Source organism: Eublepharis macularius, chromosome 1 (assembly GCF_028583425.1).
Source record: "Eublepharis macularius isolate TG4126 chromosome 1, MPM_Emac_v1.0, whole genome shotgun sequence".
Lineage (NCBI taxonomy): Eukaryota > Metazoa > Chordata > Lepidosauria > Squamata > Eublepharidae > Eublepharis > Eublepharis macularius.
In genome coordinates this window covers 205,585,221-205,607,266 of record NC_072790.1, presented here as the reverse complement: position 1 = coordinate 205,607,266, position 22,046 = coordinate 205,585,221, and the positions used below count along the sequence as shown (strand labels likewise).

Sequence of the window (22,046 nt, the reverse complement as noted above, 5' to 3'; positions counted from 1 at the left end):
GATGCATGCCTGTGTGTCATGCAAATTGCAAAGGTGGGAAAAGCCAGGTGTAGTGTCCATAGTTCCTTCCCTTTAAATATTGGGTCTGCTCTGATTATCATATTGCAGAATCCTGAATTTCAGTCTTGCATCTTAAACAGACAGACATGCCTATGACAGTCACAGCTTGCAGGTCTATTTTTGAAAAGAATCTTAGTTTCGTTTATCAATAATAGTAGATGTGGCTGCTGCATGATTACTTGTTATAGTGGTTATGTGGACCTGCAAGGAGTTCTTCCTGGGTCTATCACAGTCAAACTGTCAGGGACAGGCCACGATTTAGGACACTCTTAAATCCAGACCTGGTGAGTGTGTCCTCCGACCCATTTTTCCTAAAGCCGGTGGCAAGGATGTGAAGTGCAATAGAGGTAAAGTCAAACGGCTGATTGTCAGTGCGCTGTCTCTGCTAGCTTTGGTACTCTCCTGCTGTATCTATCCTACAAATGCATCCAGGAAGCTGTCAGCTTTCCACTATCCAGTTCTACTCAGTCTGATGTGGAACAGGTCACCTCCAATAGTATCCTTGGTCAGTTGCTGGATCTGAGGCCTTGGTACCCAGACTGAAGTGCAGTGTGCCAAAGGTATCACTTTGTTGACCACACTAGGGCAGAAGACAAATATCTTATTTATTTATTCCAGGCCTGACCAACTCCAAAATTTTAGGTCATCGGTCACAGGGGCTGAGAGTGGACATCCCTATTTCCTTTTGTTCCTATAAAACTCATTCTTGGTTCAAGCTCCTGGAATCCTTGACACCAAATGCCTGTTAGGAAGCAGCAATTGCCAGCAGAAAATATCAGCATTGACTGTAGCTACAGAGGGGCTTGAAGCTGGCTCCCAGTATGAGGAAGCTGGACTTGTATCTCCAAAGATTAGGAACTGTGCTACAGGATGAAAAAAATACCTTTTACTCAAGGGTAGGGATCAGTTAAGACTTGCTAACCCTAGTAAAGTAAATGATTTTATTCAACATCACAGCCGGCAGAGATCTGGCAGCTGGCCCGCCTTCCTGTTTTGTCCATTTGTAACTTCCCTCCTCTCCACCCCAGGTGAGCTGACTACACTGCAGCTTACAGAACTGGGCTGCAAAGTCTTTTAACCCTGATGATAAAAGTAAGAGCAGCAGGCCCTCCTTGCTCATACCCTCTCCCCCTTCACACTATTTCCATGGCCAGCAAGTATTCCACCTCACTGAGTCCAGTTAATTGGTGGAACAAAAAGCCTAATAGTTCTCTGTATGATACATTTATAAGTCAATTGCATTGATTTAAATCCTGGAAGGAGGGGGGAGTGAAAAGGATTGGCGTGTGTGTGTGTGTGTGGGGGGGGGAAAGCCCACATATTTCTTTGTAATCTGTATGATGTACCTTGTTCCAAATAGTTTGAAGTATAACAGCCACACAGTTAGAGAAATCTTAACCAGTTATTTGATATTTAACTGATTAATAAAATCTGCATGTTTGTGGAAGAATAAGAGTCTTAAAAAAACAGATGATGGGGTGGTAACGGGGAGGTTACTTCTCTCATGATTCACCTGCTCTATGGAATTCCTTGTCCAAATACTGGGGACGAAGGATGGGATCTGGCCACAGGGCGGATGCAAGTACGGCATGCCAGTAACGTAAGAATTAGGCCCTTGTCATTGTCCTATCTATGAAGTGGGAATAACAGTGACTTCATAGGGTCAGTTGGGGTACTATTAAAGGGCAGCAAATAGCCACCTGTTTAGTTTATTATGATATTTTTACAGCCAGAGGGGTATTATTTGGATTTTGGGCTACCCTGTACCAGGCGGAATACAAGCGAAGATTGCAAATTACTTTTCAAAATTAGAAGTGCTACATCATGAGAAACAGAGACAGCATTTGCTTTCCTTAGCATTGCTACCTTTTCAAATCATACTGAATTAAATGTGATAGCTTTTCATTCTGGCACTGATCGAAAGTGACAGATGATCGCAGCACTGATGGTTAACCTTTTTTGGCAAGAACTCAAGTCCACACACACATGCGAGTGCAGGTGAGTGGGCCCGACTGTGCAGGAGTGCCACAAAGTTCCTGGCTCTGCTCCAGTTCTGGTACGGGGACAACATCCTGACCACCTTTGTTCTAAAGTATGGCAATGGCAACATTTTTTTTATGTCAATAGACAAAAGATTACAACATAACTACTCTTGATTCTAGTAAGATTTTCTAAGCAGAAGAAGCTGTTCACATGGTCAATGACTACATGATTATTATGAACTTTCCTTCCAAGGAGCACCATTTCCTGCATGTTTTCAAAAGGTGATCATGGGAAGAAGTGATGGAAATTTCAAACCATGATTTGAGAATGGCAATCACACTATGAAAAAAAAAGGAATGTTTGAATCCACATCTATCTTCCTTGCTGAACTGGGATGATAGTGACTGAGAGGCATGACAGAGCTTTGGCAGCTGAAGACAGAGAAGGAATGAAAATGGTGCTGAGGGAAAACTTTAATACTACAGAGATTCACTGTGGTGAAGTTGTTAAAGTGTCAGATATGGATGTGGGAGACCTAACTTCAAATCCCCACTCTGCCATGGAAGACTGTCACACTCTTTCAGCCAAACCTATCTCACAGTGTTGTTATGGTGAGGATAAAATGGAGTACAGAAGAATGATCATATAAACTACTTTGGGTCCTCATTGGGAAGAAAAGTGGAGTATAAATATTTATCAAAATAAACAAATACTACAACACTATGCCATTTCAGAACAAACCCAAAAGAAAAAAAATTGCTATTTTGGCCACGAAAACTCGAAACTTTGCAGAGCTATTTGAGCTGTGGCAGAAACCTTAGGTTATGTACATGGTTTCATGACAAGAAACTCAAGCAATACCAATCTCCGTCAGATTCTGAGTGCTGAGGGATGGAATTTTGATTAAGTTGATCATTTTCAATGCAGAATATTGTAATAATTTTGAATTTGTGTGATTTCTTGTGTGAACATTTTAGGGAAATGAAAAAAGTTGTTTCTCTGAGCATTCTATTATACATGGGGAAAGGATGAATGTTATTTCTGGTTAAACTGTTTTGCATTTGAGTCTCAGCTTTTTCAGGAGTCCATTATTTTCATAGCCCATAGATGAAATTGATTAAATAATAATTAAAAAAAAGGAAAAAAGAAGAAATGAGACAAAGCATAGGGAAAATTCAACACTAATATTTAAATCAGGACCAATTATAAATTTATTTTCTGTGCCTCAGTGTACCATTGATCACAATTAGTGTACTCACTGCCTCTCTGTTCTGTGCACAATACACACAAATAAAAATGAAGGAAGCAAACAGATGAAATGAAATAAATTTACACATTGTAACAATTACTGTTATTAATAATAATCCCTGAACAACCCAAATAATTGCTTAATTCTCTTCCCTTATAATGAACAAATCATATGAAACCAAACAAAAAAGAACTCATCAAAAGTGAAAACTGATTTACAGAAAAAATTGCTCATTCAATTCTAAAAGAAAAACTCAAAAATAGAATTCAAGCATTCCACAGATTGTTCAAAGTGAATGAACGCTTAGCCCATCCTCCATTTTCAACCATGTGATGAAAATTTCATTCATGACTTTTCAGCTGAACCAGAAGGACTTACCATACATCTGGCCAACTGTGGTTAATTTCTGCAATCATCACTCATGAAGAATAGGCCTGATTAAGAGTGCTGCATGTTTACAGACTTCCCAGTGCATGTAAATGGATGACATGCTTTTCCCTTTCTAGGGCAACGAATGGGGGACATTTTTGAGCACGGGCTCAGCGTACCCATTACTGTCCATGCACCCACAAGACAGAGCAAGTGGACATATTCCAGCTTTACACACTGATTTTAAAGAAGCTAGATTGCACCCAGAAGCCCCACGTCTACGAAGATGTTGCTATAAGTAGAACATTTATCTTCCTCTGTTTTTTTTCCTTCCTGGTCTATCTTCCATTAAAAAGCAATGACAGATTTGATTCTCCATGGTAGCAAACATGTACCACTCCTTTGATGGCTATACAATTATCTTTTTCTACAGGTATTGATGTTCTGGCCTATGGATACAGGGCTCCATTTTCACTCATTTTAAAAAGTGAAAGTCTTTATTACTTTCCGCCCTTAGTGTTAATTCATACAACTGCTCTGTTCCCATCACACGTACTTTTTAAAACATCGGCTCATGATGAGATCCACACTTCACTAGGGCATGGTGCATCAATGAATCTGTAGAGGATCTAAGAAGGCTCAATAGATGCACCAGGATACTGCTATTAGATGCTTTGAAAGAAATATAAATGGGTGGGTGGGAGGGCATGCTCAAATTCACTTCTCTTTGAAGACAAGCAACACCACTGACTCTACAATAGTCAAACCCACAGCTCAATGGCACAGAACATGCTTCATACAAAAAATGTTCCTGTTTCAGTCTCTGGCATGCCTAACTGAAGCAAGCTTGGGAAAAGTTTAAAGGAGCACTACTAGTCCAAGAAGACAGCAGTGGAGTAGATGGACCAACTGTGTCACTTGGGACAAGGCAACTCCTTAACATTCCTAAGCAAGACTAACATTTTAGGGTTATGAAAATCATGTATGGATTTCTCTTCACTAATCTGCAGCTGCTCCATTCTATATATACCTTTTTGAAAAGCAGACGTACTGCATGCTCACTACTGACAAACGGGACTGCAGCTAAGGGTATGTTTACAAGCGAGTTCATTTCTTGGGGTTCTAGATGTGCAACCCACCCCTCCAAAATGCTCTCTGCCATGTGAACAGGGAAGGAGCAGCCTTGGTGTGTTGCTTTCATACAAAAAACTGTCGTTCTGTCCATTTTAATGAACTGTAGTTGGGAGGACAACAGCGCAGTGCTTTTTCCTCAGGGAGGTACTCCTGTATTCACTATGAAACTTTGTTGCTTTGTTAGGGTAGAAAAGCTAACAGTTTCAATGGCTTCTCTCACCATAATCCTTCTTCCATTGTGCCCTGTTAATCTGCCTGCTTGAACCATTCTTCTTGGCTGTACCAGAGCACCCATTTTGTCCCCACTGGCTAGCTCTAAGCGACTACAGTTCCCATCTTCTATAGTAACTCAGTGATCCTGGCAGCACTTGCCAAATGGCACGGCATCTCGTGATTGAACTCAAGGCCCAGCAAACCCAAGCCCCATCCATCTCCCTTCTTTGGTTCCTGCTGTGTTGCACTGCCTTTCCCCCTCCATGTCCCAACTCTGACATCTGGCTCCTTCCATGCTGCCTGCCCTTAGTGCTTCTCCAATGACAAACTCCCCTTGTTCTGACCCTTTCCTTTCCAGAAACAGCAATAAAGGAGGCAAAATAAAATTGGTACATGAAAAAGATGAGTGGAAATGAAAAACAACAACAAAAATAGCAATAAAACAAGCACTTTCAGGTCTATCAGTTGCACTGTACCCGTGTGCTGGATGGTAACATCTCCAGAGAAGGGGCTGTTTTGGGATCTCTCTGTGCATTGTGCAGCATGGAGTACATTGCCAATAATAAATAACAGTAGTTAAACCTCTAACTCCTAGGTATACATGTATTCACTGCTGGACAATGCAAGATTTGTCACTTTGCTAAGCAGGATGCTATCCTGCTCTGAAGGTCGATGGATGGAGGAGATATAATTCTTAAATCTACCACAGAGCACTACATTTGAATTGATCTGCCGTCAAGGTGCCCTTCACATAGACCACATCAGCCTACAGGTTTTTATAGTGCTGCAGTATTGACAATAATAAGCAGGGAGACCAAGCATTTGGCATCAGCTATTTGAAGACAGAGGAAAATGCAGCATAAATACATTGTGGGAGGGAACTGAAGCTTGCCAAAAAACCCCAAACCCAAGTCTGTTTATTTAGGCCCCCAACCCAATAACAAACTCTTAGCAGGAACAATGCTAAGCTCCACTTAATTCATACAGACTAGTTACAAAGCAGGCTCTACTCCTCCAAAGCTCTATGACAGAGCACACACTTCACATGCAGAAAGTCCCAGGTTCAATCCATGCAATCTCCAATTAAAAGGCAGCAGGGCTCAGAAAGGCCTTTGCCTGAGACCTTGGAGAGCAGCTGCCAGAGCAGACAATACTGGCCTAGATGGGCCATTGGCCTGACTCAAGATAAGGCAGCGTTCTATGTTCATGTTCATCCTAAGCATGGTTTCCTACAATGGCCTGACCCTATCTGGTGCATCTTGCACAGAATCTTCCCTTTAAAAACATCTGCATCTCCACAGATCTTGGTTATTGCTTCTTAGGGACTGTATGAAGAACAATAGAATACCAACCGCTTCCTGCCTCTCATCCAGTTCACTGAAAATGAAAAAAGACCGGAAAAAAAAGTGTGGGAAGAAAACACGCTTGCCTCTTCAATGTTCAAACGGCACTGCTGAACAGACTATCGCTATCCAGTGCTATATTACAGATTATGGTTTGCTTTGTTCATGCAAAGTGTTACAACAAGTACCATGAAAGCATTCCCAAACAGGAGTAATGAAAAGGAGTGCAGCAGCAAAGACTGGCAGGGAGGAAAGGCATGGGAGGCCACTGGAATCCAATCTGACCAGATCTGTCAAAACAACAGCAAAAATAAAATAAAGCAGGAGTTGGACATTAGGGCTTTGGGCAAAAGCCTGTAATCCACAGTCCAGGAGCAAATGGAGCGCTGGTCAGATATTGTTTGAGAAGTTTCGTTTTTCTTTTTAAAAGGAAACTGGATATGCTGATCATAAATAGCGTACCCCCCCCCCCAAAAAAAACAGGAAGAGGATTTGTGTAAAATTTGAACTTACTCTTAAAGGCTGGGCAGTGTAGGAGGAAATAAGTGCAAAACAGAAAAACAAAAACCAGCACGGGCTGCAAATCCCCTGGACTTTGTATGGCAGCACAAACTCCCTTGTTTCTTTTAGGGTGATGATTCAGCTCGTTCTTGAGATATGAAGAAGGCAACAAAGTTATTCGAAAGAAAGTCAAGAATTCCTCTTTAAGTCACATGCCAAACATGGTACAGCTAACCCCGGCCTTTTGTCACATCGATCCTTAGATGGGGGGGGGGGAGGATATAAAGTAATTCCATCATGATCTTTTAGGTAGAGTTGCAAAGATGGCCCTGCATCCATGCCTCCATTCCTATAGTGCTGCCCCTGGTGAAGTCCTGCAGATTTCAAACTTCTACCGCAAAGCTACATTCCATCAGTAGATAAGTGAACATGGCAAATGTCTTTTCTTCCTCCATTCAATAATATAAGATTTATATCTATATCGCTCTCTTTCTCTCTTTCTAGATACATATAGATGCTATCTTCCAATAGTTCCTTTAGAAGCCCTGTATGTGGCAGTAGGCTTCCAGAGATGAGAAAAATATGTATAAGAGCCAAAGGAGCACAAAGAGACACGAGGTCAGAATCTTGGGAGTCCGTGGCCCCCCCAGCTCACCTCCGATCTCTGGTCTCCGCCGGTAGAGGAGCACGCCAACACTGATAAAAGCAAATATAGTGAAGAGGGTGACAGAGAAAGCCAGTGTGCCTGGGTCAACTTTGAACACATTGCCGTTGGCTGCGTGGTAAATGGCAGCGATGGACCAGGCTACGCCAATCCCCAAGAAAACATTCACAGCGTTGCTACCGGTGACATTACCTATGGAAGCATCTGCATATTGATCTTGTGTTGCTGCTACTTTACTGGCAAATGTGTCTGCAAAGAAAAAAAGGAAAAAAAGAAGAAAAATAATGATAATTTATCTCACATACAATCTTCCTATTTCCAGCACAGAATTCTAGGGTGAAAACAGTTGTTACATTCTTAATAGCTATCACAGCAAGTTCTTGGTGGTGAGACCTCAGCTTCACAACTTGCCGCAGACACTGGCACACACAAAAAGTCAAACGCTAGCTCAGTTCTCAGATTGGTTCCTTTCTCAATATTAATTATGGTTTCACAACATGTTTGCACTGATGCAAACCATGGTACACAACACACAGGTTCCCTCTGAAAACTCCTTTTAAACTATGGTTTTTCACCTCTTATTTACAAGCCAACCATGGTACACATTAGCTGTGGTCTTGGTCTGAGAGGTAAACATTAAAAAGAGAGGAGGGAGGGGGAAGGAGGGAACAAGAATTTCCAGGCTGGTTCCTGATTTTTAAAAAAGCATGGTATGCATTATGTCTGCACTAGGCATCTCTCTTGGATGTATACTTGAAAGCACTAGTGGTTCCCCCCCTTCTATTTACTGAAGCATTTGTTGACCTTGTGATGCTCCAACAACAAACAGCTATTCCTATTTAATTGCTATTAAAGAAAAACAAGCAGCCTGAATAGATCAAACTAGCCTGGACTTGACAGAGCTTGAAGGCTAAGCAGGGTCAGTATTTGAACTGGAGACTGCCAAGGAAGACTAGGGTGGCTACACAGAGGAAGGCAATTGCAAACCACTTCTGCTCATCTCTTGCCTTGAAAACCCCAGGAGGGACTGCCATGAGTCAGTTGTGACTTGGCAGCACTTAAAAAAAGAGAATACTTTAAAACCCATCCCAAATACGTAATTTGACCTATTTTGTAAAAAAGTTTGATGGTGACAAAAGACAATGCCAGGAGCTGAAATAATACTTAATAAACTTCAGCACTTCTAGGTGACCTTGGGTAAAAAGGGATGAAGAAAAACTTGGAATCCAGCAATGTTTGCTTAAAATTTCGTATCTCCCCTCCTCCCATTTTGTGCACGAAGAACTCAAGGAGCATGATTTTTCCCTGTGGAGTTTTGAATGCAGAGATATGAAATCCCAGCTGGCAGCAAAGCCCCTCTTTTGCTTGCAAAGAAAAGGCCAAATAAATATAGCAGGAAAGTTAATTTACAGTGAAATTCAAAAGCTGCTTTTACCCATAAAAATAGCACTGTGGAAATGTCTGTAATTGCTGTAAAAAGAAGGCAATTTCACCAGGCTTTTGTCTCTGTGGCTCTACAACAACTTAATAATTATGCTTCATAACTGATGCCAAAATTACTAGGCTTCTGTGTGGCTACCTATGCAACAGCCACAGGAGATGCTGAAAGACACTCCATCATAAAGTCAGGGCCACTGCCCACAGATGTTTTTAAGCCACAGGAGGGCATTTGCAAATTTTCCTCATTTAAAAGAGAGAGAAAAATCAGTGTCAGAAAAGTCATATACTTTTGTTCCTTGTGAAAAATATACTTGCTTGGCCTTTATCTGATCGTTGGATTCCCGCCCCTCCCCCCAACATTAAACAGCAAACACCAAGAAGTTATCTGTATACATCCTTGCTATTTGAGCTTGTTTTATGAAAGACACTACCAAAGATAAATTAAGAGGCATACCTGCACTACAGAATTTCAGATGTTGCTTGTGTGGTGGGTTGTGAGGAGGTTTTTGGTTGCCACTCTTGTTATACCATTGAAGGAAGAGGCTGTGGTGCCCTTACAGCAAGATGCCAGTAGGTGGGGCCAGAGAGCCAGGTGCTGCATGGCTATTGCTTGGATAGCACAACCCAGCAACCAATCACATCCAATCAGTTTTTCTATCACTTTAACTGTCATGGTGTCCCTGAATAATATGGGAAGTAGTTGTTTGATCAAATGCTGCTAGAGATCCCTTGGCCCACTCACTGGACTACAATTCCCAGAATTTCCTGGGCTGAAGGAATGACTCTGATACTATACTAGTTTGATGTCCGTGCTTCGCTACAGTATTTAACTACTTTAAATCCAGTTATAATACTTATGGGTATGTAACATTTTTTGGTTTGGGGGTGGGGGTTGAGTTAGTTTTGTAGTATAATAATAGCATAGTACCTGAACTTCACAAAGGTGTTTGAATAAAGCGAAGCATGTTGATGCTGAAAACCGATGAAGTGAACTTTGAAATGTAACATTTATTGAAAAGATTTTAAAAGGAAAAGTTTGTAGTGCAATAAATAAAGTAAAAAATACATACAACCAGGGTTTTTTTTCTACTGAAGGACCTCTTTGTAGATCACATTGGTGGTTTTCCCCTCAGGTGCTACGATCACCAGGCTGCTGGGTGAGCTCACTCTGCAGCAGGCCACATAGAACTGCCCATGTGTCCTCCCTCAAGTCAATTCCTGTCACCTTCAGGGTCTGACCCCGGGACTTGAAGATTGTCATAGCAAAGCAGACCTTGAGGGGGAACTGCAGTCTCTTGAACTCAAAGAGGTTCTCTGATGGTATGAGTGGTATGAACACTGACTCCCCCCCCCCCCCAAGCACTACCGGTGAACAATGTGGCTTTGATGATGTTCTTGTGGAGAGCTTTCACTCGCAGTCTGGTACCATTGCAGAGTTTGGGTGGGTTGAGGTTCTGGAGCAGCATCACTGGAGCCCTCCACTTTGAGGAGAAGCTTGTGGGCTGGGAAGCAGGAGGGTTGAGCGTGTTGAGGAACTCCACAGGTTAGTGGACCACGTCATCCATTTGCACCACTGAGTCCACAGATCTGTACTCCATTTCTGCCCCTTCAAGGGAGTTGTGTTTCATTAATGATGGCAGCCTTGTTGTTCTTGGGGGTCAGAATGGCATGCTTGCACAGCCAGTCCATTGACTTCTCCATGATAGTGGTGATATCAGGGTATATTGTGGCTGTTAGGTCTGCTGGGGTCGTCACTACTGTGCCCAGGCCTGCAGGGATGGTCACCTTTCCCTTGGACTTGGGATACTCTCCATCACTTATTTTTAGTAGGAGTTCAGAGAATTCCCCAGCAGACCCCTAGCCTCTCAAGTGGACCCTCATGTTCTTTCTTAGTGAAAGTTTCCCGATGAGGGGGCCACAGATATGATGCCTTGACACACATGGTAACCTCGTCAGCTCAAGTTCCCCTTGGGACTACTGGCAGAGTCTGCCGGAAGTCTCCAGCCAGCAGCACAGTGACTCCCCTCATCACTCTCTCATTGACCCTGACATCTTTTAGGGTTATGCTCAGTGCCTCAAAACACCCCTTGTGCGCCATGGTGCTCTCATCCCAAACAATGAGCTTACAGTTCCACAGCACTTGGGCCATGTTACTTTGTGCTGAGATGCTGAACAGGGGTGTTTCTGCATGGATGAGGTTAAGAAGTAGCGAAGGATCATAGGCCATGCCTGAGTGAGCCTTGACCTTCCATGGAAGTAAGTGCCTCTCTACTCTGCCACTCTGTGAACCTCAGGGTGATTTTGCTGGTAATTGGCCACTGCTGCTCGGTGCACCACAGGAGTACGATGTGAATATTTCTTTGCTGCATCTCTAAGCTGCTTCCTCCTTTTAGCGTTGGTGTATCTTGCACGATGTCTGCCAGGAGGCTTCTTGGGAGCAGTAAGGAGTGATGGCTGTGAGAGGTGTGAGGTGGAGTTGGACTGAGGGAGGGGTTCATTTGAGAGGTTTGCACTGAAATGGCCCCTAGAAAGGTCGTACACCATCTCCCCATGAACATTTAAAAACTGAGTTGCCATACTGACTTTTATATAAAATCCCTATTCAGGAGTTGTGTACTGTCTTTCTTCAACTGTCTGCAATTTCCTTGACCTGATTTTTACCTCATAAGAGTTCCACAGCTGACCCAACAGAGAGAGAGGGGTGCAAGCAGGCAGGCCCCACACTAGGGTTGCCAGGTCTAGGTTGGGAAATTCCTAGAGATTTTGGGGTTGGAGCCTGGATAGAGTGGGTTTTTGGGAGGGGAGGGGCCTCAGAATGGTATAATGCCATACAGTCCGCTCTCCAAAGCACCCATTTTATCCAGGGGAGCTGATTTCTGTCAACTGGAGATCAGTTGTAATTCTGGGAGATCTCCAGCCACCACCTGGAGGCTGGCAACCCTACACCACAGGGAGATTGGCAATCCTAGTGAACTTTTAGGGGATAACTGGGAGGTGCATTTTATCTCAGGACACATTCAATGACTCTCTTAGCAACTGCATACTCTTTAGAATGTTGGGCTGAACCTCAATCAGGCCACATATGCAAATTACCTTGAAAGCTAGCCCAGTCAGGGAAAGAGTAGCTAAGGACCAAGCTACACATGACGAATGACACTTGAACGGCAAGTGTATTTCTCCCTGTTCACTTGCCCTCCACTCAATCCACTTGCCATTCAAGTGTCATTCGTCATGTGTAGCTTGGCCCTAAGTTGGCAGTTGTTGGGAGTGGGGTGCAGGCAACTGCCTGCCAGCCACACAGGGAAGCTGTATCCCTATAGGAAAACACATTTTACTCCTTTTTACCCCCTTAGGGGGCAAATTTCTTAAAATCACTTCTTAGTGAGCCTCTACATCATGAAAGGAATGTTCTCCCCAAATTTCACATTTCTAGGTCCAGGGGTTTGGGCCGGGCATTGATGAGTCAGTCAGGACACTTGTCTTTATATATATAGATGATTAAGAGTCTAATGTAGTATATTTCACAGAGCGTAAGTTATGAACCAAGATGCTCCTAGTTCCAATCTCAGATCAATCCAGGGCTTTTTTTCAGTGGGAATGTGGTGGAACAGAGTTCCGGCACCTCTTGAAAATGGTCACATGGCTGGTGGCCCCACCCCCTGATCTCCAGACAGAGGGGAGTTTAGTTTGCCCTCCACGGAGGGCAATCTAAACTCCCCTCTGTCTGGAGATCAGGGGGTGGGGCCACCAGCCATGTGACCATTTTCGCTGATGGTGATTTAAACTTTAAAACACTCCCTCCTTGTTCCAGCTGACCCAAAGTGACGTCATTGTGCGGTCTTGAGTTCCACCACTGAGTTCCACCACCTCTTTTCCCAGAAAAAAAGCCCTGGATCAATCACAAATGTACCTCAGGACCTTAGGCAAGCTGCCATCTCTTGGCTCTAGAGTGTCCAATGCACTTTACATGTATTACTCCAGGAACAGTGTAAAGTAGGTCAGTGTTGTAATCATCCCCATATTACAGAGAACAGTTCGTCTAAGACCACTTAGTTAGATGGTGGCAATATTTAAACCAAGGCCTTGTTAGTTTCCAGCTACAAAACTTAGCCGCTATAATAAATTTACTGAGGAACAAATTTTGTGGTGTGAACTGGCCACCAGTATCACACTGAACATACAGGGAAAGGAGGTTTACTAAAATATGTGAAAATAAATATATATGTGAGCATGGTAACATTCAAGGTTGTTAAAATAAATGACGTGGGAGGGAAGCTGTGAATTTTTTTTCTGAAAAAATCTCTCTGGAGACTCTTGAGAAGAGTTTGGATGCATATCTGCCAGACAGCCTAAGTAGTTCTGCAGACAACTAAAGCTGAGGACTGCAGAATCAAACAACTAGAAGCAGGACTGGCATAAGCACACCTTGGAGTGAGGCGACTGCCAGGGCCCAGGGCTTCTGCCGAGGGCCCCTGCCCCTGCCCCCCTCCTGCCTGTGCATCCTTCCTCCACTTGTGAGCTTTCCTGCCACCCACACTCCTGGCCCTACGTGTTGCCAGAAGTGTGCTGCCAGGGGAAAGGCAAGTGTGTGGCTGGAATCATGGGCGGGAGGCGGGCTTCTGAGGAAGCTGGTGAGGAATGAGGCAGGCGTGTGGCGGAGGAAGGGTATTTGGCTGGGAAGGTGAGGAGGAGGATCTGGGAACGTTCTGCCTGGGGCTCCCCAAAACCTGGAGCTAGCCCTGGCTAGCAGGAATCTCTGTGATATCAAGAACCCCTTCAGATCTTTCCATCTAGAATTCTGTATCTCTTAATTCTAGCTCCATTTTTCCAAGTCTGATATACTGAAATTCATCCGGCCAGTTTGGCATAACGGTTAAGAGTGATGAGACTAATCTGGAGAACCAGGTTTGATCCCACATTCCTCCACTTGAAGCTAGCTGGGTGACCTTGGGTTAGTCACAGCTTCTCGGAGCTCTCTCAGCCCCACCCACCTCACAGGGTTATTGTTGTTGTGGGGATAATAATAACATACTTCATAAACTGCTCTGAATGAGTGTTAAATTATCCTGAAGGGCAGTATATAAATTGAATGTTGTTATTATTATTATTATTATTATTCTGCTCTTCTGCATATAGCTTAATGGGATATGCAATGTATGACAATTCATGTTTCCCCCCTCCCAATGGTAATAACAATTCTAGACACATGAATTAAGCATCAATCCATTATTCAGCAATGCAAGTCAAATCAAATTATTATGTCTATTAATTGTTATTAAAATCTGCTAAGGAGTTCAGCTTCTCCAAAAGAACTTTTTAATGCATCAAATTCACTTTGAAGCTGGATTTAGATGACTCACATGGACATTTTAATTACTCTACTTATTAATGCATTGCGCTCAATGCCAACATCACAGTTCCAATGCAATGAGTGTACTGGAGTTCATTTTTCCAGAACCATGTACAATGCCCTCAACAATTGCTGCATTTATATAATAGAGAAAGCAACTTAACCCAGTTCCCAAGGTCCTATCATTTATGCTAACTGCACCACCAGTGGCTATCGCCCATTCTGCCTACTGCCTATCTCTCCTACAAGGAAAAGTTTCATTTTACCAATAGCTGAAACAAAGCTTTAAAAACATGATTTTAACATGTTTCTTCCTTCCTTTCTGAGTAAGCAATGCACAACACAGAAAAATGCTTTAAAAAGAATTCTTTGCTATAGGTAAATAATTAGTAAAGAGAACTTGTTAAATTCCCATCCTTAATTATTTGACAAGAAGGAATTGTGCATTTGCTTTAGCTTGCTAATTACCCTAATATGGTTACAGGGATTTAAAAACAGGCTCAGTGACCAGGAGCTACGGCTCAGTGACAGAACTTTTGCTTTGTATGCAGAAGGTCCCACCTTTGATCTCCAACATCTCTAGTTAAAAGCATCAGATAGTAGGTGATGTGAAGGAACTCTGCTTAAGACTCTGTAGAGCTGCTGCCAGTCTGAGAAGACTGACTGCAGACCAGTGGTCTTACATGTCTTTAACGCTGAATTAGTTAACCAATCAGAAAGAGGACCTCTAGAGCAGCAGTCATAAGACTGCTGGTGTATACAGTGGCGAAGAGAGCAAGCCACAAGTTAGGAAGTCACTGTTTCAAATCTCACCTTATCCACAAACTCACAATACATGGTTGCAAAAGATTGCTGAAATAATACATGTGAAGTAGTAAAGAGTCCAGTAGCACCTTTAAGACTAACCAACCTTATTGTAGCATAAGCTTTTGAGAATCACACCTCTTTGTCAGATGCATGGAGGGTATGAAGAAACTGGCCAGAGATATATAGGTGGTGAGGGGAGGGGGGAGAGGGTGCAGGGAGTGAGGGCCATGTAAATGTAAATCAGTTGCAAAAGTCATGAAAGAGGTGGCCCTCACTCCCTGCACCCTCTCCCCACTCCCCTCACTACCTATATATCTCTGGCCAATTTCTTCATACCCTCCATGTATCTGATGAAGAGAGCTGTGGTTCTTGAAAGATTATGCTACAATAAAGTTGGTTAGTCTTAAAGGTGCTACTGGACTATGTATTGTCGAAGGCTTTCACGGCCGGAGAACAATGGTTGTTGGGGGTTTTCCGGGCTGTATTGCCGTGGTCTTGGCATTGTAGTTCCTGACGTTTCGCCAGCAGCTGTGGCTGGCATCTTCAGAGGTGTAGCACCAAAAGACAGAGATCTCTCAGTGTCACAGTGTGGAAAAGATGTAGGTCATTTGTATCAACTCAGGAGGGGTGGGGTTGAGCTGAGTCATTCTGTAAGAGTTTCCCAGGGTGTGGAATGCTAATGGCGGGAGGCTTCACTGTATCCTGAGGAGGTTCTTTTGCATATGGATTGGTGCTTGATGTGCTAATCTTCTCTGCAGGGCTATTGTCGGGTGTGGAGTGTTTTGTTGGCCTGGTGTTTTTCAGAACTGGAGCCCATGCTCTGTTCATTCTTAAGGTTTCTTCTTTCCTGTTGAAGTTTTGCTTATGCTTGTGAATTTCAATGGCTTCCCTGTGCAGTCTGACAAAGTAGTTGGAAGTGTTGTCCAGTATTTTGGTGTCCTGGAATAAGATACTGTGCCCTGTTTGAGTTAGGCTATGTTCAGCCACTGCTGATTTTTCAGGCTGTCCAAGTCTGCAGTGTCTTTCATGTTCTTTTATTCTTGTCTGGATGCTACGCTTTGTGGTCCCGATGTAAACTTGTCCACAGCTGCAGGGTATACGGTATACTCCTGCAGAGGTGAGGGGGTCTCTGCTGTCTTTTGCTGATCGTAGCATCTGTTGTATTTTTCGGGTTGGTTCACCGACATATGAATTAGCTAGACATCTGGCAGATCTCCTGCAGGACCACATCGGGAAAACCTCGTCTTACATCAAAGATTCAGCAGATTTCATCAACAAAATCAGTTCTCTGAAACTCAATCCACAAGACATACTTGTCAGTTTTGATGTTGTATCCCTGTTTACCAAGGTTCCAGTAAAAGACACTATTGCACTGATTGATCAGATTTTCCCAGAGGATGTAACAGCCTTATTCCATCATTGTCTGACAACCAGTTACTTCCAATGGGACAACGAATTCTATGAACAGATGGATGGGGTGGCCATGGGGAGCCCACTCAGCCCAGTTATAGCAAACTTCTACATGGAACATTTTGAAAAAACAGCTCTAGAATCAGCACCCCACAAACCCAGTGTATGGTTCCGGTTTGTGGATGATACATTCATCATTTGGAGCCATGGGGAGGAAGAATTGATGGAGTTTTTGAATCATCTCAACAACATCCACCTGAACATACAATTCACAATGGAGAAAGAAAGTGAGGGAAAACTCTCATTCCTGGATACCTTGGTCATCCGCAAAGCAAACTTTCAGTTAGGTCACAAGGTCTACAGGAAACCAACTCATACTGATCGGTACTTACACAAAAACTCCAATCACCACCCCCGACAGAAAAGAGGCATAATGAAAACATTAGTGGATCGTGCAAGACGGATATGTGAGCCGCGCTTTCTCAATGAGGAAATTAATCATCTAAACCACGCACTTCAGGCAAATGGCTACTCCAGAAATGAAATCCGAAGAGCAATCAAACCCAGGATGAATCAAACAACCAAGGAAAAACAGTCACCTACAGGAAAAGTGTTTTTGCCATATATCAAAGGAATTACTGATCAGATGGGAAAGCTTATGAAAAAGCACAACCTTCAAGCAGTATTCAGACCCACCCGAAAAATACAACAGATGCTACGATCAGCAAAAGACAGCAGAGACCCCCTCACCTCTGCAGGAGTATACCGTATACCCTGCAGCTGTGGACAAGTTTACATCGGGACCACAAAGCGTAGCATCCAGACAAGAATAAAAGAACATGAAAGACACTGCAGACTTGGACAGCCTGAAAAATCAGCAGTGGCTGAACATAGCCTAACTCAAACAGGGCACAGTATCTTATTCCAGGACACCAAAATACTGGACAACACTTCCAACTACTTTGTCAGACTGCACAGGGAAGCCATTGAAATTCACAAGCATAAGCAAAACTTCAACAGGAAAGAAGAAACCTTAAGAATGAACAGAGCATGGGCTCCAGTTCTGAAAAACACCAGGCCAACAAAACACTCCACACCCGACAATAGCCCTGCAGAGAAGATTAGCACATCAAGCACCAATCCATATGCAAAAGAACCTCCTCAGGATACAGTGAAGCCTCCCGCCATTAGCATTCCACACCCTGGGAAACTCTTACAGAATGACTCAGCTCAACCCCACCCCTCCTGAGTAGATACAAATGACCTACATCTTTTCCACACTGTGACACTGAGAGATCTCTGTCTTTTGGTGCTACACCTCTGAAGATGCCAGCCACAGCTGCTGGCGAAACGTCAGGAACTACAATGCCAAGACCACGGCAATACAGCCCGGAAAACCCCCAACAACCAATGCTACTGGACTCTTTACTATTTTGCAACTACAGACTAACACAGCGGACTCCTCTGGATCTATGTACATGTGAAGTGTTTTCATTCCTGCATTAATATGCAAATATCATGATGTCAATTTGCATGATATAGAAATAAACAGGCATAAAGACATGAGTTTGCACTGCCAATTCAGTATAAGTATGCAATAGGGTTTGTAATTTATAAACTGCATGCTATTACAGAGAATGGAAATGATTACAGATGCCCATTCAAGGATTAAACTGTCATTTTTAATGGAAGGAAGATTATTGTCAGGCTGATTGTGTATAGTTTGCATTTTCCCTTAAGATAAGAGATGACTGCTAGAAACAAAAAAAATTCCATGGCTTAACTTTTTTATTGCGAGGCATTTCATTCTAATGCTGAGCTGTGACTTTGCAATTCAGTCAAGCATCATCACCATTCAGCTATTGAGTTAGGATCCGTTCCTTCAGCCAGAGTCTTAGCCTTTAACTGGCTTACAGAAGTGTAAATAATTTTTAAAGAATGTGACATATTTCATAATGGGTTTGCTCTTTCAAAGCAATGCAAACAGACATATCAACAAAAAGAGGAGCTTTCTGTTTCAATACTCATTAAAATGGAGTTTCATTAGCTGTTCTGGCAGACCCTGATGCTAAATGTCAATTCATTTTCAGGAGCTGGGTCTCCACACCATGGAAAGGGGATGTATTCTGAAAAAGAAATGTTTCACTTGATTTGCGGATTTGGGGCAGGGTGGGGCTCGTTCCCAAAGAGATAAAAGAAATAATGCAATATTTTGGGATCAACTATTTCACCCAGAAAAAAATGGAAACATTTTAGCTATACAAACCTTTTCTCAGGCAGAATTAAAACTGCACATGTCTCATGCCTATGGTTTTATAGACACGATCCACAGAACAGAGTGGCACCAGCATGGTAGAGAATGAGCAAACTCTTAACATCTCTATCTCCTCCTTGGGCTAGCACTGATCCAGCATCCACAGATATCACAAAACGGTCTATACCGCCTAAGAATTACTTTCAAATATTCCAGTCAAATCACAAGCATTATCACAATAATCCTTACAACAGCCCTGTAGGAGAGGTCAACATTATTACCATCTACACATTGTGGGGGGAGGGGGCACTTACCATCTAAGATTCTCTTCTGACCAATCAATAGCATGGAGGCTACTGTAGTGTGTCTTTATTTTGTATGCCTTTGGTAATGCCAGAAATCCAAAGTCATGTAGATAGTGAAATGACTCTTTCTTAGAGCAATATCACTCCTCATTCCAAAAGAGGGTAGGGAGGTAGCTCTAATTCTGGACTCTTCCCTTCTAATCTTAGACATTACTTGGGTAGTGAATGAAGGACACATAATGTAGTGGCTGAGGTAATATAAAAAATAAGCTCCAATATATTTTTGAATGAGGTGAGATTTGAAAGGGGGCATGAGTTATGAGGTGGTCATAACTGTAGTCTCTGTGCAGTCTCACATGGAAATTGTACATGTGAAAGGCTCAAGGACTTGGGTGCTTCGCTTTCCTCTGCATCTGACTCCCATGAAGAGGAAGGGGCACACCCCTTTTCCATCAGTCCTCTCTTTGTCACAGTAAGAGCAGGAAGCTCCTGAGTGCATTACTTAAAAAGAGCAAAAGTCTATCAGGAAAAAAATCAACAGAAGAGAGCAGAAAGCATCAGAAATGTTGGTTCATATAATACATGCTTATCACTTTGAAGAACAAGTAAAGACTTGCACCTGTGAATGGAATACCACATATCTAACACTACAGATAGAATTTTTGTATCACTTTACATCAGATATACATTTTCCAAGGAAATACAATGAGCCCTGCATTTCAAGGTGGGGAGAGACTAAGGCACATTTCCTGACAGGAATAATTTGATGGAAGACTGGAAATCTGTAGTCTCTGTTGAGGTCATAAATACTCATCTATGAGATATAGGGTTATGAAGAATAATTTCACTAGGTGCAGAGAAACATTCTGAAGAAATACTAATCGAGCCTCACAAATGAACCAATGGAACACCCGTGGTTTAATTAAAGCTAAAGACCTTGAGATGACTTTTCTGAAGCAGTAGTCTCTGCCCTTCATATCATCCAGAACATTTTAAATTGTTCCTTTGTCAAGGACTTCCCGTCTATAAGTCCCTAAGGAGGAATTTGATGGTATAAGCCTGGTGCCTTACTTCTTAAATAATCACCTTCTCTCTACTTTACAGTTCACAGCCCTCTCCAAATGCCAGTTAATGATTATGATAAAAAGCACAAACCCCAAATGCAGAGTCTTGCAGTCTGCTTCCCTAAATTATGAAACCTGACCACTGAAGTACCAGCTATTTTCCATTCTTACTCTATATATTAAATCGTCTTGGAGCATCTGATCCTCTAGCAGCTGACGCTCTAAGCCCAATTTATCTGAATGAGAGACTGCTGGAAGAGTAAACTGCTCTTAGCTTTCTTAAGGAAGAATAGGACATAATCAGTAGTGATTATATTGGGGGAAGCACAGCCTATGCACTCTGACCTGGATAGCCCAGGTGAGCCTGATCTCATCAGATCTCAGAAACTAAGCAGAGCCAGCCTTGGTTAGTAATTGGATGGAAGACCTCCAAGGAAGACCAGGGTTGCAGAGCCAGGCCATGGAAAACCATCTCTGTTAGTCTCTTGCCATGAAAACCCCGCCAGGGGTCATCATAAGTCAGCTATAACTTGAGGGCATTTTCCACCACCACTCAACCTATATGCAGAATATATCATAAGGAAAACTGGATTAGATTTAGAAGAAACTGGAGCGAAACTTGGTGGAAGGAGTAACAATTTGAGATATGCAGATGATGCTACATTACTGGCAGAAAATAGTGAAGACTTGAAACAACTACTGATGAAGGTTAAAGAAGAAAGTGTCAAAGCAGGATTACAGCTGAACATCAAGAAGACAAAATTAATGACTACTGAGGAATTACACAATTTTAAGGTCGACAATGAAGAAACTGAAATTGTGAAAGATTTTCTATTCCTTGGCTCAACCATCATCCAAAAGGGAGACTGCAACCAGGAAATCAGAAGGAGATTGAGACTTGGAAGGGCAGCCATGAAGGAACCAGAAAAGATTCTTAAGGATAAGGATGTGTCCCTGGGGAACAAGATCAAGATAATCCACATTATGGTATCCTCCATTACTATGTATGGATGCGAGAGTTGGACACTGAAGAAAACTGACTGGAAGAAAGTTGATTCATTTGAAATGTGGTGCTGGAGGAGTTTTACAGATATCATGGATGGCTAAAAAGACAAATAAGTGGGTACCAAATCAAATCAGGCCTGAATTCTCCCTAGAAGCTAAAATGATGAGACTGAGGCTATCATACTTTAGTCATATCACGAGAAGACAAGATTCACTGGAAAGACAATAAGGCTAAGAAAAGCAGAAGACCCAAAATGAGATGGCTTGACTCAGTAAAGGAGACCACAACCTCCAGTTTGCAAGATCTGCACAGGGCTGTTAATGACATGATGTTTTGGAAGTCTTTCATAGGGTTGCCATAAGTTGGAAACTATTTAATGGCAAATAATGCACACAAATGAGTTGATCCATTTTGTAGTATCTTTATTATCTGGTGTGGGATACTAAACACATTCTAATAAATCTAAATCTGGGAAAATATCAGCAGTGCTAAACTGGTTTACTCTGCCATAGGTACACGAGACCTGCACAGTGAAGTCAAAGAGATAAGAGATTCAAGACCAATCCATATGTTACTTTGCATAAACGTGGGCCTAGCACCAGTGTGCTGGCTCGTACTTCCTTGGTACGCATGTTGTCTTTACATATGGCTTGGCATGCATAAAGTGCTACTGTGTAGCTGAAAACCTACAGCACACCCACAGAACAGTAAGTTAGCTGCTCAGGAACCCCCACTTGGAAGCTCTTTGGCTTACTTCCTTAAGGCCAACGGCCATGCCCATAGTCTCCTTCTTTTGACCAGTGACTTGGACGTTGATGCTTCACTTCTACTATAAAAAGGTCTGTTATATATTTTTAAAAGGCTTCTTTCCTGTGCCTTTAACAACAGTGCACA

General features: G+C 42.7%; 1 protein-coding gene across 1 annotated transcript in view; it reads right to left on the bottom strand.

Annotated features, from left to right (window-relative positions):
• Positions 1-3,236: 3,236 nt before the first annotated feature.
• Positions 3,237-22,046, bottom strand: part of SLC8A1 (solute carrier family 8 member A1) — a 415,429-nt gene continuing 396,619 nt past the window's right edge. Inside the window, exon 10 of the mRNA XM_054984910.1 lies at positions 3,237-7,765. Coding sequence (XP_054840885.1) covers positions 7,389-7,765 — 377 coding nt within the window. The 3' untranslated portion in view covers positions 3,237-7,388. The remainder of the gene's footprint in view (positions 7,766-22,046) is intronic.